At 42.7% G+C, this 21,269-nt stretch overlaps 1 protein-coding gene across 2 annotated transcripts in view; it reads left to right on the top strand.

Moving 5' to 3' along the window:
• SLC30A2 (solute carrier family 30 member 2) overlaps window positions 1-20,446 on the top strand; it is a 61,838-nt gene extending 41,392 nt beyond the window's left edge. For both annotated transcript variants that reach the window (XM_073666664.1, XM_073666665.1), the window contains 5 exons: window positions 567-720; window positions 14,227-14,410; window positions 15,342-15,447; window positions 15,556-15,690; window positions 19,805-20,446. In XM_073666664.1, the coding sequence (XP_073522765.1) occupies window positions 567-720; window positions 14,227-14,410; window positions 15,342-15,447; window positions 15,556-15,690; window positions 19,805-19,950 (725 nt within the window). In that variant the 3' untranslated portion in view covers window positions 19,951-20,446. The remainder of the gene's footprint in view (window positions 1-566; window positions 721-14,226; window positions 14,411-15,341; window positions 15,448-15,555; window positions 15,691-19,804) is intronic.
• The last annotated feature ends 823 nt before the right edge of the window (window positions 20,447-21,269 follow it).

The raw sequence follows: 21,269 nt of genomic DNA on the forward strand, positions 1-21,269 counted from the left end.
CGTTAGGAGCAGTGACTATTCCAGCAGACCATCTCACGGTGTGAGGGCGCATGGCAGTTACGCCATGCGTGGCTCACACAGTGAGATCCCTGTCAGCCGCAGAGCAGGAAGCAGCGCTGGAGGAGAGAGGAAGTGAGTATAATTGTTTATTTTTTTGTGTGCAGTGTGATGGGCATCCAGGGGTGCTAAGCTTACCAGGAAGAGGGATGAGGGGGGCCATACATACCAGGATGAGGGATGAAGCGTGCCATACATACCAGGAGCCGCGCTGCAGCTACAGTTTGCGCAGTAATTGGGAAAATGAATATTCACTGCTCCCCATGGGTGCACCTCCACTTTCCTCCAGAATTTGGAGGGAAAAAGTGCGTCTTATAGTCCAAAAAATTCGGTAAGTCATTAAAACCTTAAGAGCTGATGCCAGTTTGCTATCCCACCATTTACACTTTGATCTAGTTTAATCTGCCAGTCTAGCATTACCACAGTGAACTGCTGCTTTATCTGCATATGTGTTACATTTCATTTCCTATATGTAGTCCTGAGCCTGCATTGTTTTCTCTCATCTTCAGAAATCCTGGGAGCCCTCCTATCTGTCCTGTCCATCTGGGTAGTGACTGGTGTCTTAGTGTATTTGGCTGTACAACGGATAATTTCAGGAGACTATGAAATTGAAGGAGAAGCGATGCTAATCACATCCGGCTGTGCAGTCGCCGTGAATATTCTGTATGTAATGGATTTTTTTTGCTCTCACTAACAATTGTCTCTAACATTCTATTTATTGGTCCACTAGTGTAGTTAAGAATATTAAAAGATCTTTAGCATTAAGGTTTGTCCACCATGAACCACAATTAATTGATAGATTGCTGTTAATATAAGTATTCCTAATTTATGGGAAGGCATTGCCATAATAAGTTGCAGTAAACTCCTGTTTATGAAATCCACAGGCAAATTTTTTTTGGATAAGACCTCTGTGATCTCTCTCGTATTTAAAAACACAGTGTTGAATAGCGGATCCAAAACCTTGATGAACATCAGTGTTTAGGCGCTGTTTCACTTTTACCATGAATGTTTAATCAGTGATTTTCATTGATTAAAAAAATGGACAAAATTGCAAGTTTCTCCTATTTATTGCAGTGTTAATCACAGATAGCACACTGATGCCAACCATGTGCTGTCCATGATTATCACAAATTCTCCGACTAGCATGGGAAATTTTAAACCGTGACTAGGATCAAAACCATACATGTCGTCATGTTTTTTTTTACGGATCATTCTGTTCTCCAAAAATCAAGGACATGTGAACAGCCCCAAAGAGTATAATGGACCCGATACCTCCCCTCGCATATAATACCAGTGATATAATATATATATATTATATAATTTGTGACAGAGTCACTGGTATTATATGCAAGGGGAGGTATGTGTCACGCAGGTTGCTGGCCTGTGTGAATTGGAACCAATAGATTTTCTGCCAGCATATTATATTCTGGGGGTTACCTCTTTTTAAAAGGATGTGGTTTTATGGGAATGACGTAGAGTAGAGATGGGAGGGAAGTCATTCCCCATACCTCCCCCTCAGGGTGTGGCTGAACAGGGTATAAGTGTTCAGTCAGTTTGTTTCCTGGGTGGAGTGTGTTTTCTGGAGATGGAAGTCTCCAGGCTGAGTGTGTGGCTCACACCAGAGAGCAACACCGGAGGACTGGTGTTGCGGACACTTCACAGGACTATCTGCAGCTGGCAAAGGCCTTGCTGGCTAAGAGGACACTGTTATATTTTCATCTTTTGTTTCCCCGTTAACCCCAAGAGGGACTGTTTATTTTATTGGGACGCTGCTGCAGTTTATGCCGCACAATAAACCCGCAGGAAGCTTACCCAAGCCGTGTGTGCTGTGTCTGCCGCCGGAGAGCCGAGAGAGTCATCTTGCCACAGTTGGTGTGAGAGTGCGAGCAAGATGCCAGGAGCACGTGTGCCTGTTATAAGAAACGGTGGATATCCTGGGGGCAGGCCGCCACCCAGCCAGAGAAGGCTGGTAGCATGGAGGAGCTCATTAAGCACCTGGTGCAAAGCCAACAACAGATGCACCAGCAGCACTTGCAAAGTCAGCAGCAGCACCAGGAGATGATCAAACTGTTGCTTCAGCAGATCCAGTTGCAGCAAGATGCGCAGCAGCAGCACCAGCCGGAGGCGCAGCAGCAGATACAGCTTCTGGCGGACGCCATCCAAGGCAGGGCAACCACCCCACCTCCAGGGCCGACTGATGATTGCCATGTCAGAAAGGCGGTAAGACGGGCCATGCAGAAAATGACCCCTGGGGATGATGTAGAAGCATTTTTGACTGTCTTTGAGTGGGTGGCTGATCAGGAGAGACTTCCACCAGGACAGTGAGCAGAGGTTCAGGCGCCATATTTGTCTGGTGAACCCCAAAAGGCATATTACGACTTGTCACTGCAGGATGCCAAGGAATATGCCAAACTAAAGACAGAGATCTTAGCACGCCTGGGAGTGAATATGGCGGTTAGAGCCCAACAAGTCCATCACTAGGCGTATGCCAATGGCAAACCCCTGGCTGTCAGATGTTGGACCTACTGCATCTCGTTCAGAAGTGGTTGCAACCAGAGTCCCCCACTCCGGCCCAGATGGTTGAGCGGGTGGTGATTGACATATTCGTGCACTCCCTTCCCAAGCCAGTACAGACTTGGGTTGCCCAGGGCGATCCCCAGAACGCAGATGACTTCATCGGCCTGGTAGCGAGGTACCAAGTGGTTGAGAAATCACTCGGGAAACCGGATATAGTAATTTCTCCGTACTGGGATACCCCAAAGGGGGCGGGTTCACCACGGAAGGGGTCTAAAGCCACCACTGGGGGGCGTCCCACTCCCACTGAAGGTGCCACAAGGACTGGGGTTAAGGACATAGTCTGTTGGCGGTGTCACAACCCTGGGCACGTAGCCGCCAGGTGTCATACCCTGAGCCCATGGACTGCAGCCTAGGCAGACAGGTCTCCTATTATGCTTACCCAGCCTGCAGTATGGATTGTCGACCCGGCGAGGGGCCGCAGGCGTGTGCCGTATCCATTAATGGAGTGAAAGTGCTTGGACTGTTAGACTCTGGGAGTCTGGTGACCTTAATCAGAGCTACCCTTCCCCACCAGTTGATCCCTTCCAAAACTGTGGGTGTTCAGTGCATCCATGGCGACACCAAGGACTATCCTGTGGCCACAGTGACAGTGGTATCAAACTGTGGTGCTCAATCTCACGAAGTCGGGGTGGTTAAGGACTGATACATCCTGTCATACTGGGCCGTGATTTTTCTTTATTTTGGGACTTGTGGGGGAATGGAACTGGACTAATAGTGTGGGCAAAAGCCAGGTCCCTGGAGAAGAACCCCCCCTAACGAAGTCTCAGGTGCATGAGTTCCCACTGTGGATCCTTGCTGGCGACGAGGGTGAGACGGTGACCGAGGAGGCCGACCTCCCTGAGTTAGACATGTCCGGAGAGAACTTTGCAACTGCTCAAATCTGAAACCTGACCTTAATACTGGCGTTTGACCAGGTTACTGTATGTAATGGGGTTGACCAAGAGCCAAGGGCCGACACCTGGTTCCCCACTTTGCAGTACAGAGGGAGTTTCTATATTGGGTAGCTAAACTAAGGGGTGGTGAGATAGTGGAACAGCTGTTAGTGCCGGGGCCATACAGACGGAGGGTACTAGATATGGCCCATTCACATGTTCTGGGGGGACACCTAGGGGTCGAGAAAACTCAGGAGAGGATACTGAGAAGGTTTTGTTAGCCAGGGCGTTACCGAAAAATTCAGAACTACTGTAGGTCCTGCCCCACCTGCCAAATAACTGCTCCCTCTTCCCACTTTCGTTGCCCCTTAGTTCCACTACCTGTGATAGAGGTTCCCTTTGAGAGGATTGCCATGGACCTCGTGGGTTCCTTAGTTAAATCAGCTCGGGGCCACCAATATATCCTGGTGATCATGCACTATGTGACCCTGAAGCGGTACCCATAAGGAACTAATACAGTAAAAGTATAGTCCGAGAGCTGGTCCATATTTTTGCTCCAACAGGTCTGCCAATAGAGATTCTGACAGACCAAGGAAACCCCTACATGAGCAAGGTGATGGAGGAGCTTTGCAGAGTCCTTCAGATAGCTCCGATTCGGACGTCAGGTTTATCTTCCGCAGACAGACTGCCTAGTGGAACGCTTCAACAAGACCTTAAAGGTGATGCTCAGGTCATTGAAAAGGATGGGCGAGACTGGGACTACCTGCTCCCATTTCTACTTTTCTCCGTCAGAGAAGTTCCTCAAGCCTCCACTAGTTTCTCTCCGTTTCAGCTCCTATATGGGTGGCATCCAAGAGGTCTCCTAGACATCGCCAAGGAAACCTGGGAGGCCGAGGTCACGCCACATTGGAGTATCATCGAACATGTCGCCCAGTTACAGGAGAGAATATCAAAGGTGATGCCCATCGTGAAGGAACTTCTCCAGGCGCAGAAAGCCCATGCGAAAGCATATAACCGGTCGGCGAGACTAAGACCGTACCAGCCCAGGGACCCTGTTTTGGTGCTAATCCCTACCGTCAAGAGCCAGTTCTTGGCCAATTGGCAAGGACCGTACGAGGTGGTGGAGAAAGTCAGCGAGGTTAATTATTAAGTCCACAAGCCTAGCCAAAGAAAGCCACACCAAATATACCATGTGAACTTGTTCAAGCCGTGACGGGACCGGGAACCTGTGGAAACTTCTTGTCTGCGATACGCACCCGAAGGCAAGGTGAAGGAGGTCACTATTGCAGAGACTCTATCACCGGCCCAGAAGCAACAGTGTCGAGAACTACTGCAGCGGAATCAGGAGCTGTTCTCAGAGTTGCCGGGGCATACTTAGGTGGTAGAGAATGACGTGCTAACAAAGCCACACATAAGAGTGAATCTGAAGCTGTACCGGATTCCAGAAGCACTCCGGGAGGTGATCTCGGCCGAGGTGAAGAGGATGTTAGACCTCGGGGTGATAGAGGAGTCAGAGTGGATGGTCAAGCCCAATCGTCCTCGTGCCAAAACCCAATGGCGAATGGAGGTTTTGTAATGACTACCGCCGGCTGAATGAGGTTTCCAAGTGTGGCGCGTACCCAATGCCCTGCGTCGACAAACTCATCGAAAGGCTTGGACCGGCGAGATACATCACAACTCTTGACCTGACGAAGGGTTACTGGCAGATCCCCATGTCCCAGACGGCCAAGGAGAAGACTGCTTTCTCGACACCTGATGGGTGTTTTCAATACACGCGGATGCCGTTCGGACTGCAGCGGGCCCCAGCCACCTTCCAGAGGGCTATGGATCGGATCCTAGCCCCACATAAGAAGTATGCCGCAGCCTACCTTGATGACATCGTGGTCTTTAGCCCAGACTGGGCTAGTCATCTCCTAAGCTACAGGCCGTTCTGGATGCTCTGAGAAAGGCGGGATTTACTATAAATCCGAGAAAATGTGCTGTTAGAAAAGAAAAGGCCAAATACTTGGGCTATGTCGTCGGGAGAGGCGAAATACAGCCGCAAGTCTAGAAAGTGGAGGCAATCCAGACCTGGCCACAACCGCTCTCCCAAGAAGCAAGTAATAGTGTTCCTGAGAATGGTGGGATATTATCGGCGGTTTATTCTGAATTTTGCCATGATGGCCGCACCACTGACGGATCTTCTAAAAGGCACCAAATCAGCCATGGTGAAAAGGACGGAAGAAAAAGACCGCCTTTCAACAGTTGAAGCTAGCACTGTGCAAGCAGCCGGTCCTGGTCACGCCAGACTTTAAGAAAGAATTTGTGGTCCAGACGGACGCTTCAGTGGTTGGTCTAGGGGCCGTACTTTCTAAGAGATAAATGGGGAAGAGCATCCCTTTCTCTATCTGAGCCGGAAACTTTCGTCCTAAGAGAAGAACTATGCAATAGTAGAGAGAGTGTTTAGCTATAAAGTGGGCAGTGGATACACTAAAATATTACCTACTAGGCCGGAAATTTAAATTAGTATCAGACCGTGCCCCGTTGAGATGGTTGAGGGAGAAGAGGGGAAAAAAAGGCCAGGGTAACTAGATGGTTCCTAGGTTTCCAATATTTTAACTTTCACGTGGAGCATAGACCCGGGAAGTTACATGGGAACGCGGATGCCCTCTCTAGGATTCCCTGCCTGGTGTTGGTAGGTGCCCAAACCAGAGTCACTGGTATTATATGCAAGGGGAGGTATGTGTCACGCAGGTTGCTGGCCTGTGTGAATTGAAACCATTAGATTTTCTGCCAGCATATTATATGCTGGGGGTTACCTCTTTAAAAGGGTGTGATTGTATGGGAATGGTGTAGAGATGGGAGGGAAGTCATCAGTGTATATAAACTCCAGCAGTGTCCCAATAAAATAAACAGTCCCTCTTGGGGTTAACTGGGAAACCAAAGATAAAAATATAACAGAGTCCTCTTAGCCAGCAAGGCCTTTTATTGATTTATTTATTTTATTGATATACTGTATATCAATAATTTTCATGCAGATAGATTTAATTACAATTTTGAAAAAAAAAATTATATATATTGTAATTGAAATCTATCTGCATGCAAATTATTGATATTTTTTCATTAAACCTGAACTTAAATGGGCTTGAGGCTTCCCCAAAAAAGTGACTGTTCCTATCATAAGCAAACATGCTATGAATGATTGTCAAGACTTTTCTCCCATTGGACAGTTACAGGGAATCTTTTCACCTAGTCTAATGGAAGACTCATTGAGCCCAAAAGCATTTTGAATGCAATCATTTCCTCACAGGTTTTAGACCATAAGAAATAATTGTACTTTTTATGTGTTTCACTTTAATGTTTCTGTGTGCTAGGTGAATAATACAGTTAGGTCCAGAAATAGTTGGAAAGTGACACAAGTTTTGGCATTTTAGCTGTTTGCCAAAACATTCAAGATACAGTTATATAATCAATATGGGCTTATAGTGCAGACTCTAATATGAGGGTATTAACACCCTAATGGATGCGAGTGCTTAGGAATTACAGCTCTTTAATATGTAGCTGCCTCTTTTTAAAGGGCCCAAAAGTAATTGGACTATTATCTCAAAAGCTTTATAATGGGCTATTCCCTCATTAATTTATAATCAATTAAGCAGGTGTAAGGTCTGGAACAGATGCCATATGTGGCATTTGCATTTGAAAGTTGTTGCTGTGAACCCACAACATGCAGTATAAGGAGTTCTCAGTGGAGAAGAAATAGACCATCCTCAGGCTAAAAAAAAGAAATTCATCAGAGAGAGAGCAGAAATGTTAGGAATGGACAAGTCAACAGTTTGGTACATTCTGCAAAAAAAAAATTGCACTGATGAGCTTGGGAACTCAAAAAGGCATGGATATCCACAGGAGACAACAGTGATGAATGATTGCAGAATCCTTTCCATGATGAAGAAAAACCTCTCGACAGTATCCACCCAAGTGAAGGACCCTCTCCAGGAAGTAGGTGTTTCTGTATTTAGGTCTGCCATGAAGAGAAGACTTCATGAGAGCAGATATTACAGAGGGTTCACCAAAAGGTGCAAAACCTCTAATCCGTCTTAAATATAGAGAGGCCAGAGAACAGTAGACTATGCCAAAAAAATCTAAAGATGCCTGCCCAGTTTTGGAAAACATTCCTTGGACAGATGAAACTAAGATCAACCAATACCAGAATGATAGGAAGAAGAAAGTATAGAGAAAGCTTGGAATGGATCATGATCCAAAGCACACCACATAATCTGTAAAACATGGTGGAGTCAGTGTGATGGCATGGGCATGCATGGCTTCTAACGGCACTGGGTCACTAGTGTTTGATAAAGTGAATGAAGACCGAAGCAGCCTGATGAATTCTGAAGTGCACAGGGCTATACTTTCTGCTCAGATTCAACCAAATGCAGGAAGGTTGATTGGATGGCGCTTCAGAGTACAGATGGACAATGACCCAAAACATACTGCAAAAAAAGTTGAATATTCTGCAATGGCTAAGTAAATCACCAGATCTCAACCCCACTGAGCATGCATTTCACATGCTTTAAACTAAACTTAAGAAAAATAGTAAATGTAGGGCAGCACCTCACCACAAATAAATTGATATGTAGGTAGTGGTTCAACATGCCAAAAAGAGGATGATCCCAATCCTCCATAAGGTCCAAAAGTAAAAAGATCGACAACTGCATCCACGGTAGCAAAACGGATCTTCTACTTTTATTAATACATCACACAATACAGGGAGACAGCAAAGTTTCAACCACAACAAAACAATACAAATAATGTCTGAACAAGTGGCTGACAAAAGGTTGTTACTCAATTCATGAACTAGATGTATTACGCTTATGTGTACAGTAGGATTACAGGAGCCAATGAGGGCTACAACATAACAGAAAAAATAAGAATATAGAAATGACAAAAATGAAATTTAAAACTATTCGATCAGAACGAAATGCTTTGCCATAGTAAAAGGGAAAAAATAAATACTTTTTAAATTACAAAAGAAACTGCTCTAGATTGACCTCAATTGACAATGACCTTCACTTATACCATCCACAATCAAGAGTGTGAGAAACAAGGCCTTAGACAATATGATGTGTCCACTATGGTAATAAGCAGGGAAAGGAGACATCCCATAAGGTAAACTTGTCATCATCACCCATCGAGTGAGATAAACTGAACCCCCAAATACATTGCACTGGCTTCAAAACGCGAGTAAGTAGTTCATCAGAGGTGCTGTGCATGTTCTGTATGACCATGAGGGAAAAGGCTGAAAAAAGTTTCACACCATTATAAATGTGGAATTAATGTGATCAATTGATTAATGATTAATGTGTGTGATTAATTAGTGATTAATGTGTGGTGTTGTCAATAGTTAAAGCATAAGAAAATAAAAATAAAAAAAGACAAGATCACACAAAAGAAATAAGTGGTGCAAGCTTTTTTTAGAACATGAAAAATGCTAAGTTGATCCACCATTGTTTAGTGTTTTTTTATGAATTTTGGAGTCCCGATCTTAGAAATCCACTAGAGTGCTCCATATGATGAATATTGAAGTGCAAGTATTCAAGTCTCTAGGCTAAAAAAAGAGAAAACTAATAATTACTCAATAATCAAAGAAAGAAAAATAAAGTCTTTCTCACACTCTTGCTTGTGGATGGTGCAAATAATCGCCACTGTCAATTGAGGTCTGTGTTAACCCATCAGTTATATGTCCAATCCTGAGCAGTTCTTTTGTAATTTAAAATTTTATTTTTCACTTTTACTGTGGCAAAGCTTTTTGTTCTCATCGAATACTTTTTTTTTTATTTTATTTTTGTATTTTTTTTTAATTTTTATTTCTGTTATATTGGAGCCCTCATTGGGTCTTGTAATACTACTATACACAGAAGTGTAATACATCTAGTTCATTAAAGGGACTCTGTCAGCACAGAATGACTGTTCAAACTAAGTACAGGCGCTCAGTGCTTCATGGCAGAGGCAATCATTTATATACACTTTTCCACCTGCTTGTTTTCCCTCAATCTCCCAACAACATTCCCCCTCTGACAGCTCTGGCTTCATAGAGCCAGATAAGGGCATAGATAGATGGAAACCAAGCAGGTGGGAAGGTGTATATAAATGATTAGCCCCTCCGTGAAGCACCGAGCGGCTGTACTTAGTTTCAACTGTCATCCTGTGTTGACAGAGTCCCTTTAATGGCATTCCCATTTAGCCCCTTGTTTACCCTTTATTTGTATTGTTTTGTAGTCTAGCTCATATAATTGTGCATTTAAATTATGTATAAGTGCACTCATGACTATAAGTATATTTTGCTTTTTTTTTTTTCTTTAATTTGTGTTTTTTTGTTACTACCATTTCAATTGGCTGATCATATGATGTTTTTAATTTTTAGAGGTAATATAAATATGTGGGTGTGTACTCAGTTTTGTATTATGTCATGTATTAATAAAGAAGATACTTTTTGTTACCGTGGATTTTATTGTCTTTCTCTTCACCTTTAAGATAAACCCACGAATGAAAGTTAATTTTAATCAATAGATATTGGAATAATAATAATTTCCACAATTGGATGTGTTTAAATAAAATGTTCCTGTGCTGAGATAATCTTATAAATGTTCCCTGTGTATTGTCTGTGTCTGACCGTGTACGGGAACATGGTCTGATCATACCACAGCTCCTGGGCAGGTGAGGAAGCAAAAGAGTATACAGACAGGACAGCATGGGATCACAGCTGATTCTTTTTGTGAGGTTAAACATTTCACTGCCTCTTTTTAAACAATGTTTTACTTCAAAGAATGAATAATTTGTGATGCCATACTGTAATGTCAGTATACTCTTCTGCTTCCTCCCCTGCCCAGGAGATGTGGTATGATCAGGCCATGTCCCTGTATGGTCAGACACAGCCATTACACAGTACACAGCAGGGACACATTTATAAGATTATCTCAGCACAGGGACATTTTATTTAATCACATCCAATTGTGGAAATTATTATTATTCCAAGACCTATTGATTAAAATTAACTTTTGTTTGTGGGAAAACCCCTTTTAACCCCTTAAGCCCCGAGGGTGGTTTGCACGTTAATGACCAGGCCAATTTTTACAATTCTGACCACTGTCACTTTATGAGGTAATTACTCTGGAACGCTTCAACGGATCCCCCTGATTCTGTGATTGTTTTTTCGTGACATATTGTACTTCATGATTGTGGTAAAATTTCTTCGATATCACTTGCGTTTATTTGTGAAAAAAAACGGAAATTTGGTGAAAATTTTGCAATTTTTAAAATTTGAATTTTTATGCCCTTAAATTATAGAGATATGTCACACAAAAGAGTTAATAAATAACATTTCCCACATGTCTACTTTACATAAGCACAATTTTGGAATCAAAATTTTTTTTTGTTAGGGAGCTATAAGGGTTAAAAGTTGACCAGCGATTTCTCATTTTTCCAACAAAATTTACAAAACCATTTTTTTTAGGGACCACATCACATTTGAAGTCACTTTGAGGGGTCTTTATGACAGAAAATACCCAAAAGTGACACCATTCTAAAAACTGCACCCCTCAAGGTGCTCAAAACCACATTCAAGAACTTTATTAACCCTTCAGGTGCTTCACAGGAATTTTTTGAATGTGGAAGAAAAAAATGAACATTTAACTTTTTTCACAAAAATGTTACTTTAGACCCAATTTTTTTTATTTTCACAGAGGTAACAAGAAAAAATGGACCCCAAAGTTTGTTGTGCAATTTCCCCTGGGCACGCAGATACCCAATATGTGGGGAAAAAACACTGTTTGGGCGCACGGCAGGGCTCGGAAGGGAAGGAGCGCCATTTGACTTTTTGATTGATTGTAAAATTTGCTTGAATAATTAGCGGACGCCATGTTGTGTTTGGAGAGCCCCTGTGTGCCCAAACATTGGAGCTCCCCCACAAGTGACCCCATTTTGGAAACTAGACCCCCCAAGGCACCTATCTAGATGCATAGTAAGCACTTGGAACCCCCAGGTGCTTCACAAATTGATTCGTAAAAATGAAAAAGTGAAAAAAAAAACAACACTTTTTCATATTTATGAATCAATTTGTGAAACACCTGGGGGTTCCAAGTGCTCACTATGCATCTAGATAGGTGCCTTGGGGGGTCTAGTTTCCAAAATGGGGTCACTTGTGGGGCAGCTCCAATGTTTGTGCACGCAGTAGCTCTCCAAACGCAACATGGCGTCCGCTAACAATTTGAGCCGATTTTCCATTCAATTTGTTAGCTTACACCATGTCGCGTTTGGAGAGCCCGTGATGTGCCTAAACAGTGGAGCTCCCCCCACAAGTGACCCCATTTTGGAAACTATACCCCTCAAGGATTTTATTAAGGTGTATAGTGAACATTTTGAACCCAGAGGTACGACACAGAATTTGTTTTTACATTAGGTCATCATATTGAATAAGTTGTCATTAGTCTTGAGCGCAAGTGCTCGCTACTTGAGTTTGCATCGGGTACTCAGGTATGCACCATATACAGCGTGTGCTCGAGTGACATGCTCGAGTCCCTGCTCCGCATGTTTCACGGTTATTAGACACCCAAAAAAAACCATGTGGGGATCGCTCGTGCATGGCAGGCAATCCCCGTAAAGTTTTTTTGGCCGCGAAGCATATGGGGCAGAGACTCGAGCATGTCACTCAAATACCCACGATACTCAATGCATACCAGAGCACCCGATGCAAACTCAAGTAGCGAGCACTTGCGCTCAACACTAGTCGCCATATCGTCATCTTTTTTCTTACTTTTGAAAAAAATCCCAACCCCATCACAACCCTAACCGTAGCACAACCCTAACCGTAGCACAACCCTAACCGTAGCACAACCCTAACCGTAGCACAACCCTAACCGTAGCACAACCCTAACCGTAGCACAACCCTAACCGTAGCACAACCCTAACCCTAACCCTAGCACAACCCTAACCCTAGCACAACCCTAACCCTAGCACAACCCTAACCCCAAACCCAGCCCTAACCCTAGCCCAATCCTAACCCAAGAGTTTATTTTTGACGCCGTTCCTCGTGCGGTATAAGTGATTAGACGACTTTATTCTTCGGGTCGGTGTGATTACAGCAATACCAGAATCATATGGGGTTTTTATGACTGACAGCTGTCACACACAAAAAGACGCATTTTTTGTAAAATCTAGTTTTTGCATCGCCATATTTTGAGAGCTATAATTTTTCCAGATTTTGGCAGACAGTCATGTGACGGCTCGTTTTTTGCGGGATGAGTTGACGTTGTTATTGGTGCCATTTTCAGGCACGTGACATTTTTTGATCGCTTTCTATTCCGATTTTTGGGAGGCAGAATAAACAAAAAACAACAATTCAGGAATTGTTGTTTTTTTTTTTTAATTCTGTTCCGCGTGTGGTAAAAGTGATAAGGCAGCTTTATTCTTCGGGTCAGTACGTTTTCAGCGGTACCACATTTATATAGTTTTTCTATGTTTTGCACTTTTACATAATAAAAGCAATTTTATAGAAAAAAATATTTTTTAGCATAGCTTTATTCTGAGAGCTATAACTTTTTTATTTTTCGGCTGATGGAGCTGTATGTCAGCTTGTTTTTTGCGGGACGAGATGACGTTTTCAGTGTTACCATTTTTATTTATATGCGTCTTTTTGATCGCGTGTTATTCCATTTTTTATTTGGCGGTATGTGATAAAGCATTGTTTTTTGCCTCGTTTTTTTTTTTTTCACTTACTGACCGTTTTTATACTTTATTACTTTGTCCCACTATGGGACTTTCACTTTTTTTCCTCTGATCGCCTGCATGGCACAGGAATGCAGCACCATCCCTGTGTCATACAGGCTATCAGCGCTGCACAGTGAGAAGATTGTTTGGAGATGCACTACGCATGTCCAAACAATCTTCCTGCTGTCTGGTGACCCGGATGTTGTCATGACGACATCGGGTCGTCATGGCAACACCCGGGAAGCCTTTGCAGACAGCGCTGGAAGCCGGAAGAGGAGGCGAGTATCTGCGATCACCTCCCCTTGCCCCCGTAATGCTGCGATCGGCTGCGATCGACTTCGATCGCAGCATTGCGGGGGTTAATGTGCTGGGAGCGGTGCAGGACCGCTCCCTGCACATTGTCACAGCTGACACCCGGTACTATCAGCTGACACCCGGCGGCAATCGCGCCCGCACAGCCTGTGTGCGCGCGCGATCACGATGACGTACTAATACTTGTCTGGCTCTTAAGTCCCAGGGCACAGACGCGTATTAGTACGTCAGATGTTATTAAGGGGTTAAGGCAGAAATACCCATAGACAACCAACAACTGCAGTAAAGGCCTGACAATGCATCACAGAGGAAGAAACCCGGCATTTGGTGACATCCATGGCTTCCAGACTTCAGGCAGTCATTGCCACCAAAGGATTTTCTACAAAGTATTAAAAATGAACATTTTATTTATGGTAAAGTTAATTTGTCCAATTACTTTTGTGCCCCTGAAATGAGGAGGCTTTGTAGAAAAATGATTGCAAATTCTTAACGTTTCACAGGATATGGTTGTTACACCCCTTCAATTAGTATCTCAGTTGTTTCAATTTAAGTCCAAAATGGCCCAAACCATGAAGATTCAGTCACTGTCCAAATATTTCTGCACCTAACTGTATATTTTATGCAGTATAATGTTTGTGTAAATTCATTATCTTTAATTCTTTTTCTATAGAATGGGTGTGACACTTCATCAGACTGGACACGGACACAGTCACGGGGGTGAAAATACTCACTCTCATTCACACAGTAATGGAGAGCTGCAAAACCCTAGCGTTCGTGCTGCCTTTATTCATGTGGTGGGAGACCTGCTACAAAGCTTAGGTGTCCTAGTTGCTGCTTATGTCATCTATTTCAAGGTAACTCCGTGATAACAGAAATCTTAAAGGGGTTGTCCCTTATTTTTTATTTTCACAATATATTAGTAATTATCACAAAATCCCATGTTCCCAACACGTTTGTTAAAATAAAGTAGAAAAGTTCACTACACATTCTCAAAATGATGCAAACGTGAAGTAATATATTCAATAGAAGATGCGTCATAAAAGGATATGTCAATGATATATTAGAAAATAGAATGTTGAATGAACCACTTTGTTTCGACCCCCCCCCCCCTCCCTGGTCTTTGTCAAGGTATTGCCCTGCTGGATAATGGGCCTAAATGTGTCTAAAAAGAAGATTAAGATGTGAATATGCATATAGATTTATGAAGATAGAAAAAAGTATATTTCAAAGTGAAGAAGTATAACTGTTTGTTCGTTTTGTATAAAGGTCTATGCTTAGTATCCCTTGTTAATCTTTAATGTTTAGGGTATCAAGGAAGTTCAATTTCCATGGATGAATTAAGGCTAAACTCAAATGGGGTCTGACTTGGTTGATGGAGGAAACAAAAGAATGTAGAGTCAATAGGGCCATCCCATATACAAAAGATATTATCTACATATCTGTACCAACACACAGTATGTTGCCTGAGCAACTTTATGTATACACAAATCATTTATTCTGAAAACATGCCATCTTCTGATATAGATATTTAGATGGCATGCTTTTGGGACAGCCCTATTGATTCTTCACATTCTTTCTTTTGCTTCCATTTGTTTCCTCCATCAACCAAGTCATATAAGTTAGGTGGTCCACAATTGACTTTATGCTGTTAAAATAAAGTGGCCCAACCCCTTTAATTACTTTACCACATTCTACCAACTGTGTGTGAAAATGCTAGGCCGTGAATTCTAAATACTGCAGTATCTGAATATAATGCCTTAATCAGCAATCTGTGTCTTCTACCAGCCAGAATACAAAATTATCGACCCTATCTGCACATTCCTGTTTTCTGTCCTGGTCCTGGGTACCACATTGACCATTCTTAGAGATGTTCTGCTTGTACTAATGGAGGGTAAGTATAAAAGCTGTGTCATTTTATTGATTGCGATTGGAGCTGAAGGCAATTGTGCTGGGGTTCTAATTGTCCATAACAGAATACAGCATTTTTGTCTCACTACAGGTACTCCTAAAGGTGTTGACTTTAACATGGTCAAGGATACCCTTCTTTCTATCCATGGAGTGAAAGCTCTTCACAGCCTCCATATCTGGGCTCTTACAGTGTCTCAACCCGTTCTTTCTGTTCACATAGCAATAAGTAAGTGATTACCTGTCAAACTAGCATTAACTATTTTTCTAGTATATACAATCCTTAGAAGTGGACTGTTTCTTACATTTTCTGTCTAATTGGAGGACTTTATATGAAAAGCCCATTAAGTACAGAAGGTAATAAAGTCATCACTACATTAGTATGTGATCTGTGGGACTCTGCTGACATCCTTGAAAATCAGTTGAATAAAAGATTTGTGACTTGTCCCTTTCTTTCTTTGGTAGGCATGGCAATGTGCATTTAGTTGCTGTGCCTAGAACTGCCACTTGCAGCAACTATTCCCATTCAATAGTTGCAGTACCAATCACAACCTCTAACACATTTGTGGCACTGAGCAATGTTAGAACTTTGCCCAGCACCTTCTCATAGCTGATTGGATTACTGCTGAAATTTGGACTCCCAGGATCACACAAGAATAGCTGATGGCAAGGTCTCTCACCAATGCCTGTCTATTAGAACCAGTGTGTGTGATCCAGACGGTCTGGTAGTGCCCAAGTTTGCTGCTGACTCAACTGAACCTTCTGTGCTGCTGTAGGTCTCTTCAGAGGCTACTGACTGTCACTTCATTTGCATACGTATACTAACGTTGACATAGGTCCTTATTCGCCACAAGGATGCCAAAAGTGTGTTCTTTTGTCTTCAGCCTGGCCAGTATGCGTCTGCAAACTATTTGTTCAACCTTACAGAAAAGTGTTCTGTGTCAGTGTGAAAAACTAATTCAGGCTGGTATGTCTTTTTGTAATGGGCCCATGCGGTGGGTGGATTGATGTCTTGGCATCTATTCAGACTGTGGTCATTCAGACTGTGTGTAAATCTCTTAAGCATATAACTCAGTATGCGCATAGCCTTACTCCTGGGTGGCTGGACAGTGACTTCCCTTTGTTCTCAGGACAGGTTTTTCAAGTATGTTATGTGTCTCACTGTGCACACATAGTCAACTGGTGATAAACACTGTCTTTTATAGACTTCCATTTACCTCAGTTCTCCAATCATGTGCAGTATCAAAGCACCACAACTGTCACATTGGCGTAGGAATCTCGGGACTATAGCTCCAACCGATTGGCACTTTGTTCACCTCCATGACTGCATCGAGAAAACCTTTAATTCTGGTGTCAATTACTCCCAACAAGGTATGTCAGTACTGATGGAGCAGTTCACCAGCCCCTTAGGCTATGTGCACACGATGCAGATTTAATGGGTTTTTGCGCCGAATATTAGCCGCAAAAACGCATTAAAATAGCTTGTAAGGCTATGTGCCCACAATGCAGAAATGCTGCGGATTTTTCCTGAGCGTTTCTGCATCTACCCTGGCAGAAAAAACGCATGCGGATTGTACATGCGTTTTCCTGCCAGGTAGAAGCGTAAGTGAAGCGTTTTGAACATGTGATTTCGCATGTGGGTTGTCAAGTGCTTTTCCAGTGATTTTAGCATCACTTGCAACCGGCATGGATTTATATAGTGTGACCAAGTTACGATGCTGCAAATGCAGCATCAATAGTAAAAAAAAAATAAAAAAAAACATTATACTCACCTTCAGATGGCCCCCCGGTCTCCTCAGCGATGCGTCCGGTATCTTCGGCGGCTGACTGTGCTTTTAAAAGGACCTTCCATGACGTCATTTAATCATGTGATGGTCACGCAACCATCACCTGACCGCATGACCGTCACATGACTAAATGACGTCACGGAAGGTCCTTGCAGACCACCGCCGGAAGCCAAGGAGACAGCAGCGCTGCTCAGAGGAGACCGGGGGGTGCGGGAAAGGTAAGTATAAGGTTTTTATTTAATTTTAATTCTTTTTTAACTACAGGTACTATGGTACCAGAGTCTGGAGGAGAGTCTCCTCTTCTCCAGACCCGGGTACCATAAGCGCATTGAACCGCATAATATCCGCATGTGTAGTCATGCGGATGTTATGCCTTCCAATGCAAGTCAATGGCGGCTAAAACGCTGCGATTCCGCAAAATTAATGGTAGTGCTGCGGATTTTTCCGCAATGATAATCCATAGCGTAAATTTCCGCAGCATGTGCACAGCACATGTGCATTATCATTGGGGACTTTCTACCAAACGTTTTTTAAGCGTTAACGCGGCGGAATTGCCACTGCGGAAACACTTAAAAAATGCATAGTGGGCACTTAGCCTTAGTCTGTAAGTGTAAGGCTATGTGCCCACGATGCAGAAATGCTCCGGATTTTTCCTGAGCGTTTCTGCATCTCCCTGCCAGAAAAAAACACATGTTGATTTTACACGCGTTTTTTCTGCCAGGGACAAGCGTTTGTCAAGCGTTTTTAGCATGCGATTTCACATTCTTTTGTCAAGCGCTTATCCAAGCGATTTTAGAATCACTTGGAAAAATGCTTGAAAGTTGGTCACACAATATAAATCCATGCAACTGGAATGGATTTATATTATTTGACCAACATAATGTTAAAAAAAAGAATTAGAACATAAAAAATAACCTTATACTCGCCTTTCCGGCAGCCTCGGTCTGCTCCCGGCGTCACTTCTGGCTCCGTGGCGGGTACCGGTAATGTAAAAAGACCTTCCATGACGTCAGCGGTCAGGAGGTGATGGTCGCGTGACCATCAGCTGACTAAATGAGATCACCGAAGGTCCTTGAAGATCACCGCTGGGAGCCGAGGAGAGCGCATCGTCACCGGGAGGAGACCGGGGGCGCCGGAGAGGTGAGTATGATTATCTTATTTTATTTTTAACTTTATAATTCTTTTTTAACTTTTAGGTACGATGGTACCTGGGTTGGATGAGAGTCTCCTCTTCTCCAGACCCGGGTACCATCCGCGCATTAAATCACATAAGATTCGCATGACTACATGTAGTCATTCGGATCTTATGTGGTCCAATGCAAGTCATTGGCGGCGATTTTGCAGTGGAATCGCACTAGAATTGGTCTTGCTGCGGTTTTTACCGCAGTGGGAATCCACAACTGAAATTTGCGCATGATGTGCACAGCACATGCGGATTTGCATTGCAGTACATGGCAGACCTATTAATAATAGGAGCATGGAGTGTGAGGTACAAATATGGCATTGCTACTCAACAACAGAAATAGTTTTCTAAATGTGCATATAGACAGAATATAAGGTTGGGGGGTGGGGAGTGTGATATAATCCCCTTACAGAGTTATGATGCAGTTTTAGCTATTTGTAAACCAAAATCATGATGAAAGTGATAACAAGATTAAGAAACCTTAACACATGCATATGAAAACTTGAAGCTAATCTGTACAGCCAACAACAATTTATGGGGAGGACGGTGTCTCAGTGGTTACTACTAGTGATGAGCCAGTATGTTTTGTTAACCCTTTCGCCGAGTATACTTGGCCGAGCACCGAGTATTTATAGCGTGCTCGGGCTTTAAGTTTTCTTCACTCCGTGAACATGATTTTGCGACTGTTTGACAGATTTAATACATGTGAGGAATGCTGGAAAAACAGGCATCACTTGTTACTACTGTTGCTTTGCAGCGCTGGGGTCCTGGGTTCAAATCCCACCAAGGACAACATCTGCAAGGAGTTTGTATGTTCTCCCCGTGTTTGCTTGGGTTTCTCCGTTTTCCTCCCACATTCTAAAGACTGATTGGTTGGGAATTTCGATTATGAGCCCCAATGGGGACAACAATGTCCTCTGTAAAGCGCTGTGGAATTTATGGTGCTATATAAGTAATAAAATAGCATTGCAGACTATCACAAATCATTTGCATCTTTTTCCCAACAGTAAAGAAATTAGATCATTGGGATAACAGACGTCTCTACTGTGTGTATATAAAAATATCTATATATGATATTTTTAACATCTGGATGGAGCATGTGGATTTTCTATACTGTGTGAGTGAGATCTAGTTAAATCTCATCCACAATGTACCATACCAGTGTATTTTCTGGATATTGCCTATCTGACCTTTTTGGGCGTCCTCTTACAGCTGAATTGTTACTGCACTGACAATGGAGTCTCGCCCTACAGTAATAACCTTTTGTAAAAATACATATTATTGGATAACCTACAAACGTGATCTGCCCTTAATATTTATCTGCATGTGCGTGTTTCCTTGTATAACCACTCTCCATTTCTTGTTTGATGTAGATGAAGATGCAGACTCTCAGATGGTGCTGAAAGAAGCCAGTTTGCAGCTGCAGAGCAAATTTCACTTTCACACAACTACTATCCAGATAGAAAATTACTCAGAAGATATGAGAGATTGTCAAGAATGTCAGGATCCTACTGACTAATAATACATCTTAGATCTGGAAGCCTTCTGTCCATAGGATTCTGTTGATTTCTGTGCCAGGGATGTTCTTCCTTGGATGTGAATATTTGTATTCCATTTGCACTGGAGTCTCTAGCCGAGGATTACATCCGACCCAATGTGAGAATTGTCCTGTTTAAGGATTTAATGAGCGAAACAGTCTAAGGCTGCATGCCACCTATCTTTTCACCCCTTCTGAAATTTTCTTCAAGATGAGTAGTAAGAAGGATCCATTCCCCACCATGGCGTGCTTCATATATTTGCAGACTTTTGCACATTATTAAAAGGAGAAACTTTATGATAGCTAGATAAGAAATAAAACATGTCATTGGACATGAGGAATTGCTGTAATTTGTTCATGTTACATATCAGTAATATAACTACAATTGTGAAAATGATCAGTTATGACACTCCTCTGCTAACAGTGCTATTTTATCTTTGTGGCAACCTTCCTTAAATGAAGTTTAATATTAAGATAACATATTTGTGCACATCTCTCTAATCATAAAATATTTATTTGACAATGGTATTAGGATAACTGGTGTTGCGCTTCAAGTGGATGGCCTATGTTTAGATTAGGCCATGAATATGTTATCAGTGGGAGTGCAACACCCAGTAGGTACCCCCACCTATCAATTTTACCGGCGGTGGATGGAGGTTCTCCGATACTGCCAGAACACAGTACCTCTGTCATTATTGTGGCTGCAGCTGAGTATTGCAGATGCAACATTTATTCAGTTGAACAGAGGCAGATCTATAGTACCCAGCTGCAGCCGCTATAGTTTTAAGAGCTGCTGTGTTCAGGCAAAATCAAAGAACTTTTGTTCGTCACCAGTAAAATCTAATTGGCGGGAGTTACAGGTGTAGCACCCCATCGACCATATATTGGTTGCCTACCCTAAGGAAAGTTCATCTTAATGGCATATTGACCAAATAAATGAAGCGACAACATACGTTTTCACACTCTGCCTATATCTTATATGGCACTTTGGTAAGCAATTGTTCACCCTTATACATCAGCAGTGTGCTAAGAAGTCAATATTACATGGCAAAAAAATGAGCTTGTTTTGCTTTAAATGATTAGTTTTGTGAAGCTTTTCACTGTAAAGTTTCTACAGGTGCAAGTAGAAGGCACTAGTTTCAATTGTACAAGCCAAGCAGCTAAACCTGACATTCCAGTTTTTATCCTTGTTTAGTGCGTTTATTTTAACCTGTTGGCTATTTGAAATAAGGTGCCCACAGGTTTGACTGGTCCAGTTGGCCCATCAAGCAGAAAGGCATAGTTGTTTATGTGAACAGCAT

The sequence above is a fragment of the Phyllobates terribilis genome, unplaced genomic scaffold (genome assembly GCF_046119375.1).
Source record: "Phyllobates terribilis strain yellow unplaced genomic scaffold, ASM4611937v1 Scaffold_2__4_contigs__length_985480577, whole genome shotgun sequence".
Classification (NCBI taxonomy): domain Eukaryota; kingdom Metazoa; phylum Chordata; class Amphibia; order Anura; family Dendrobatidae; genus Phyllobates; species Phyllobates terribilis.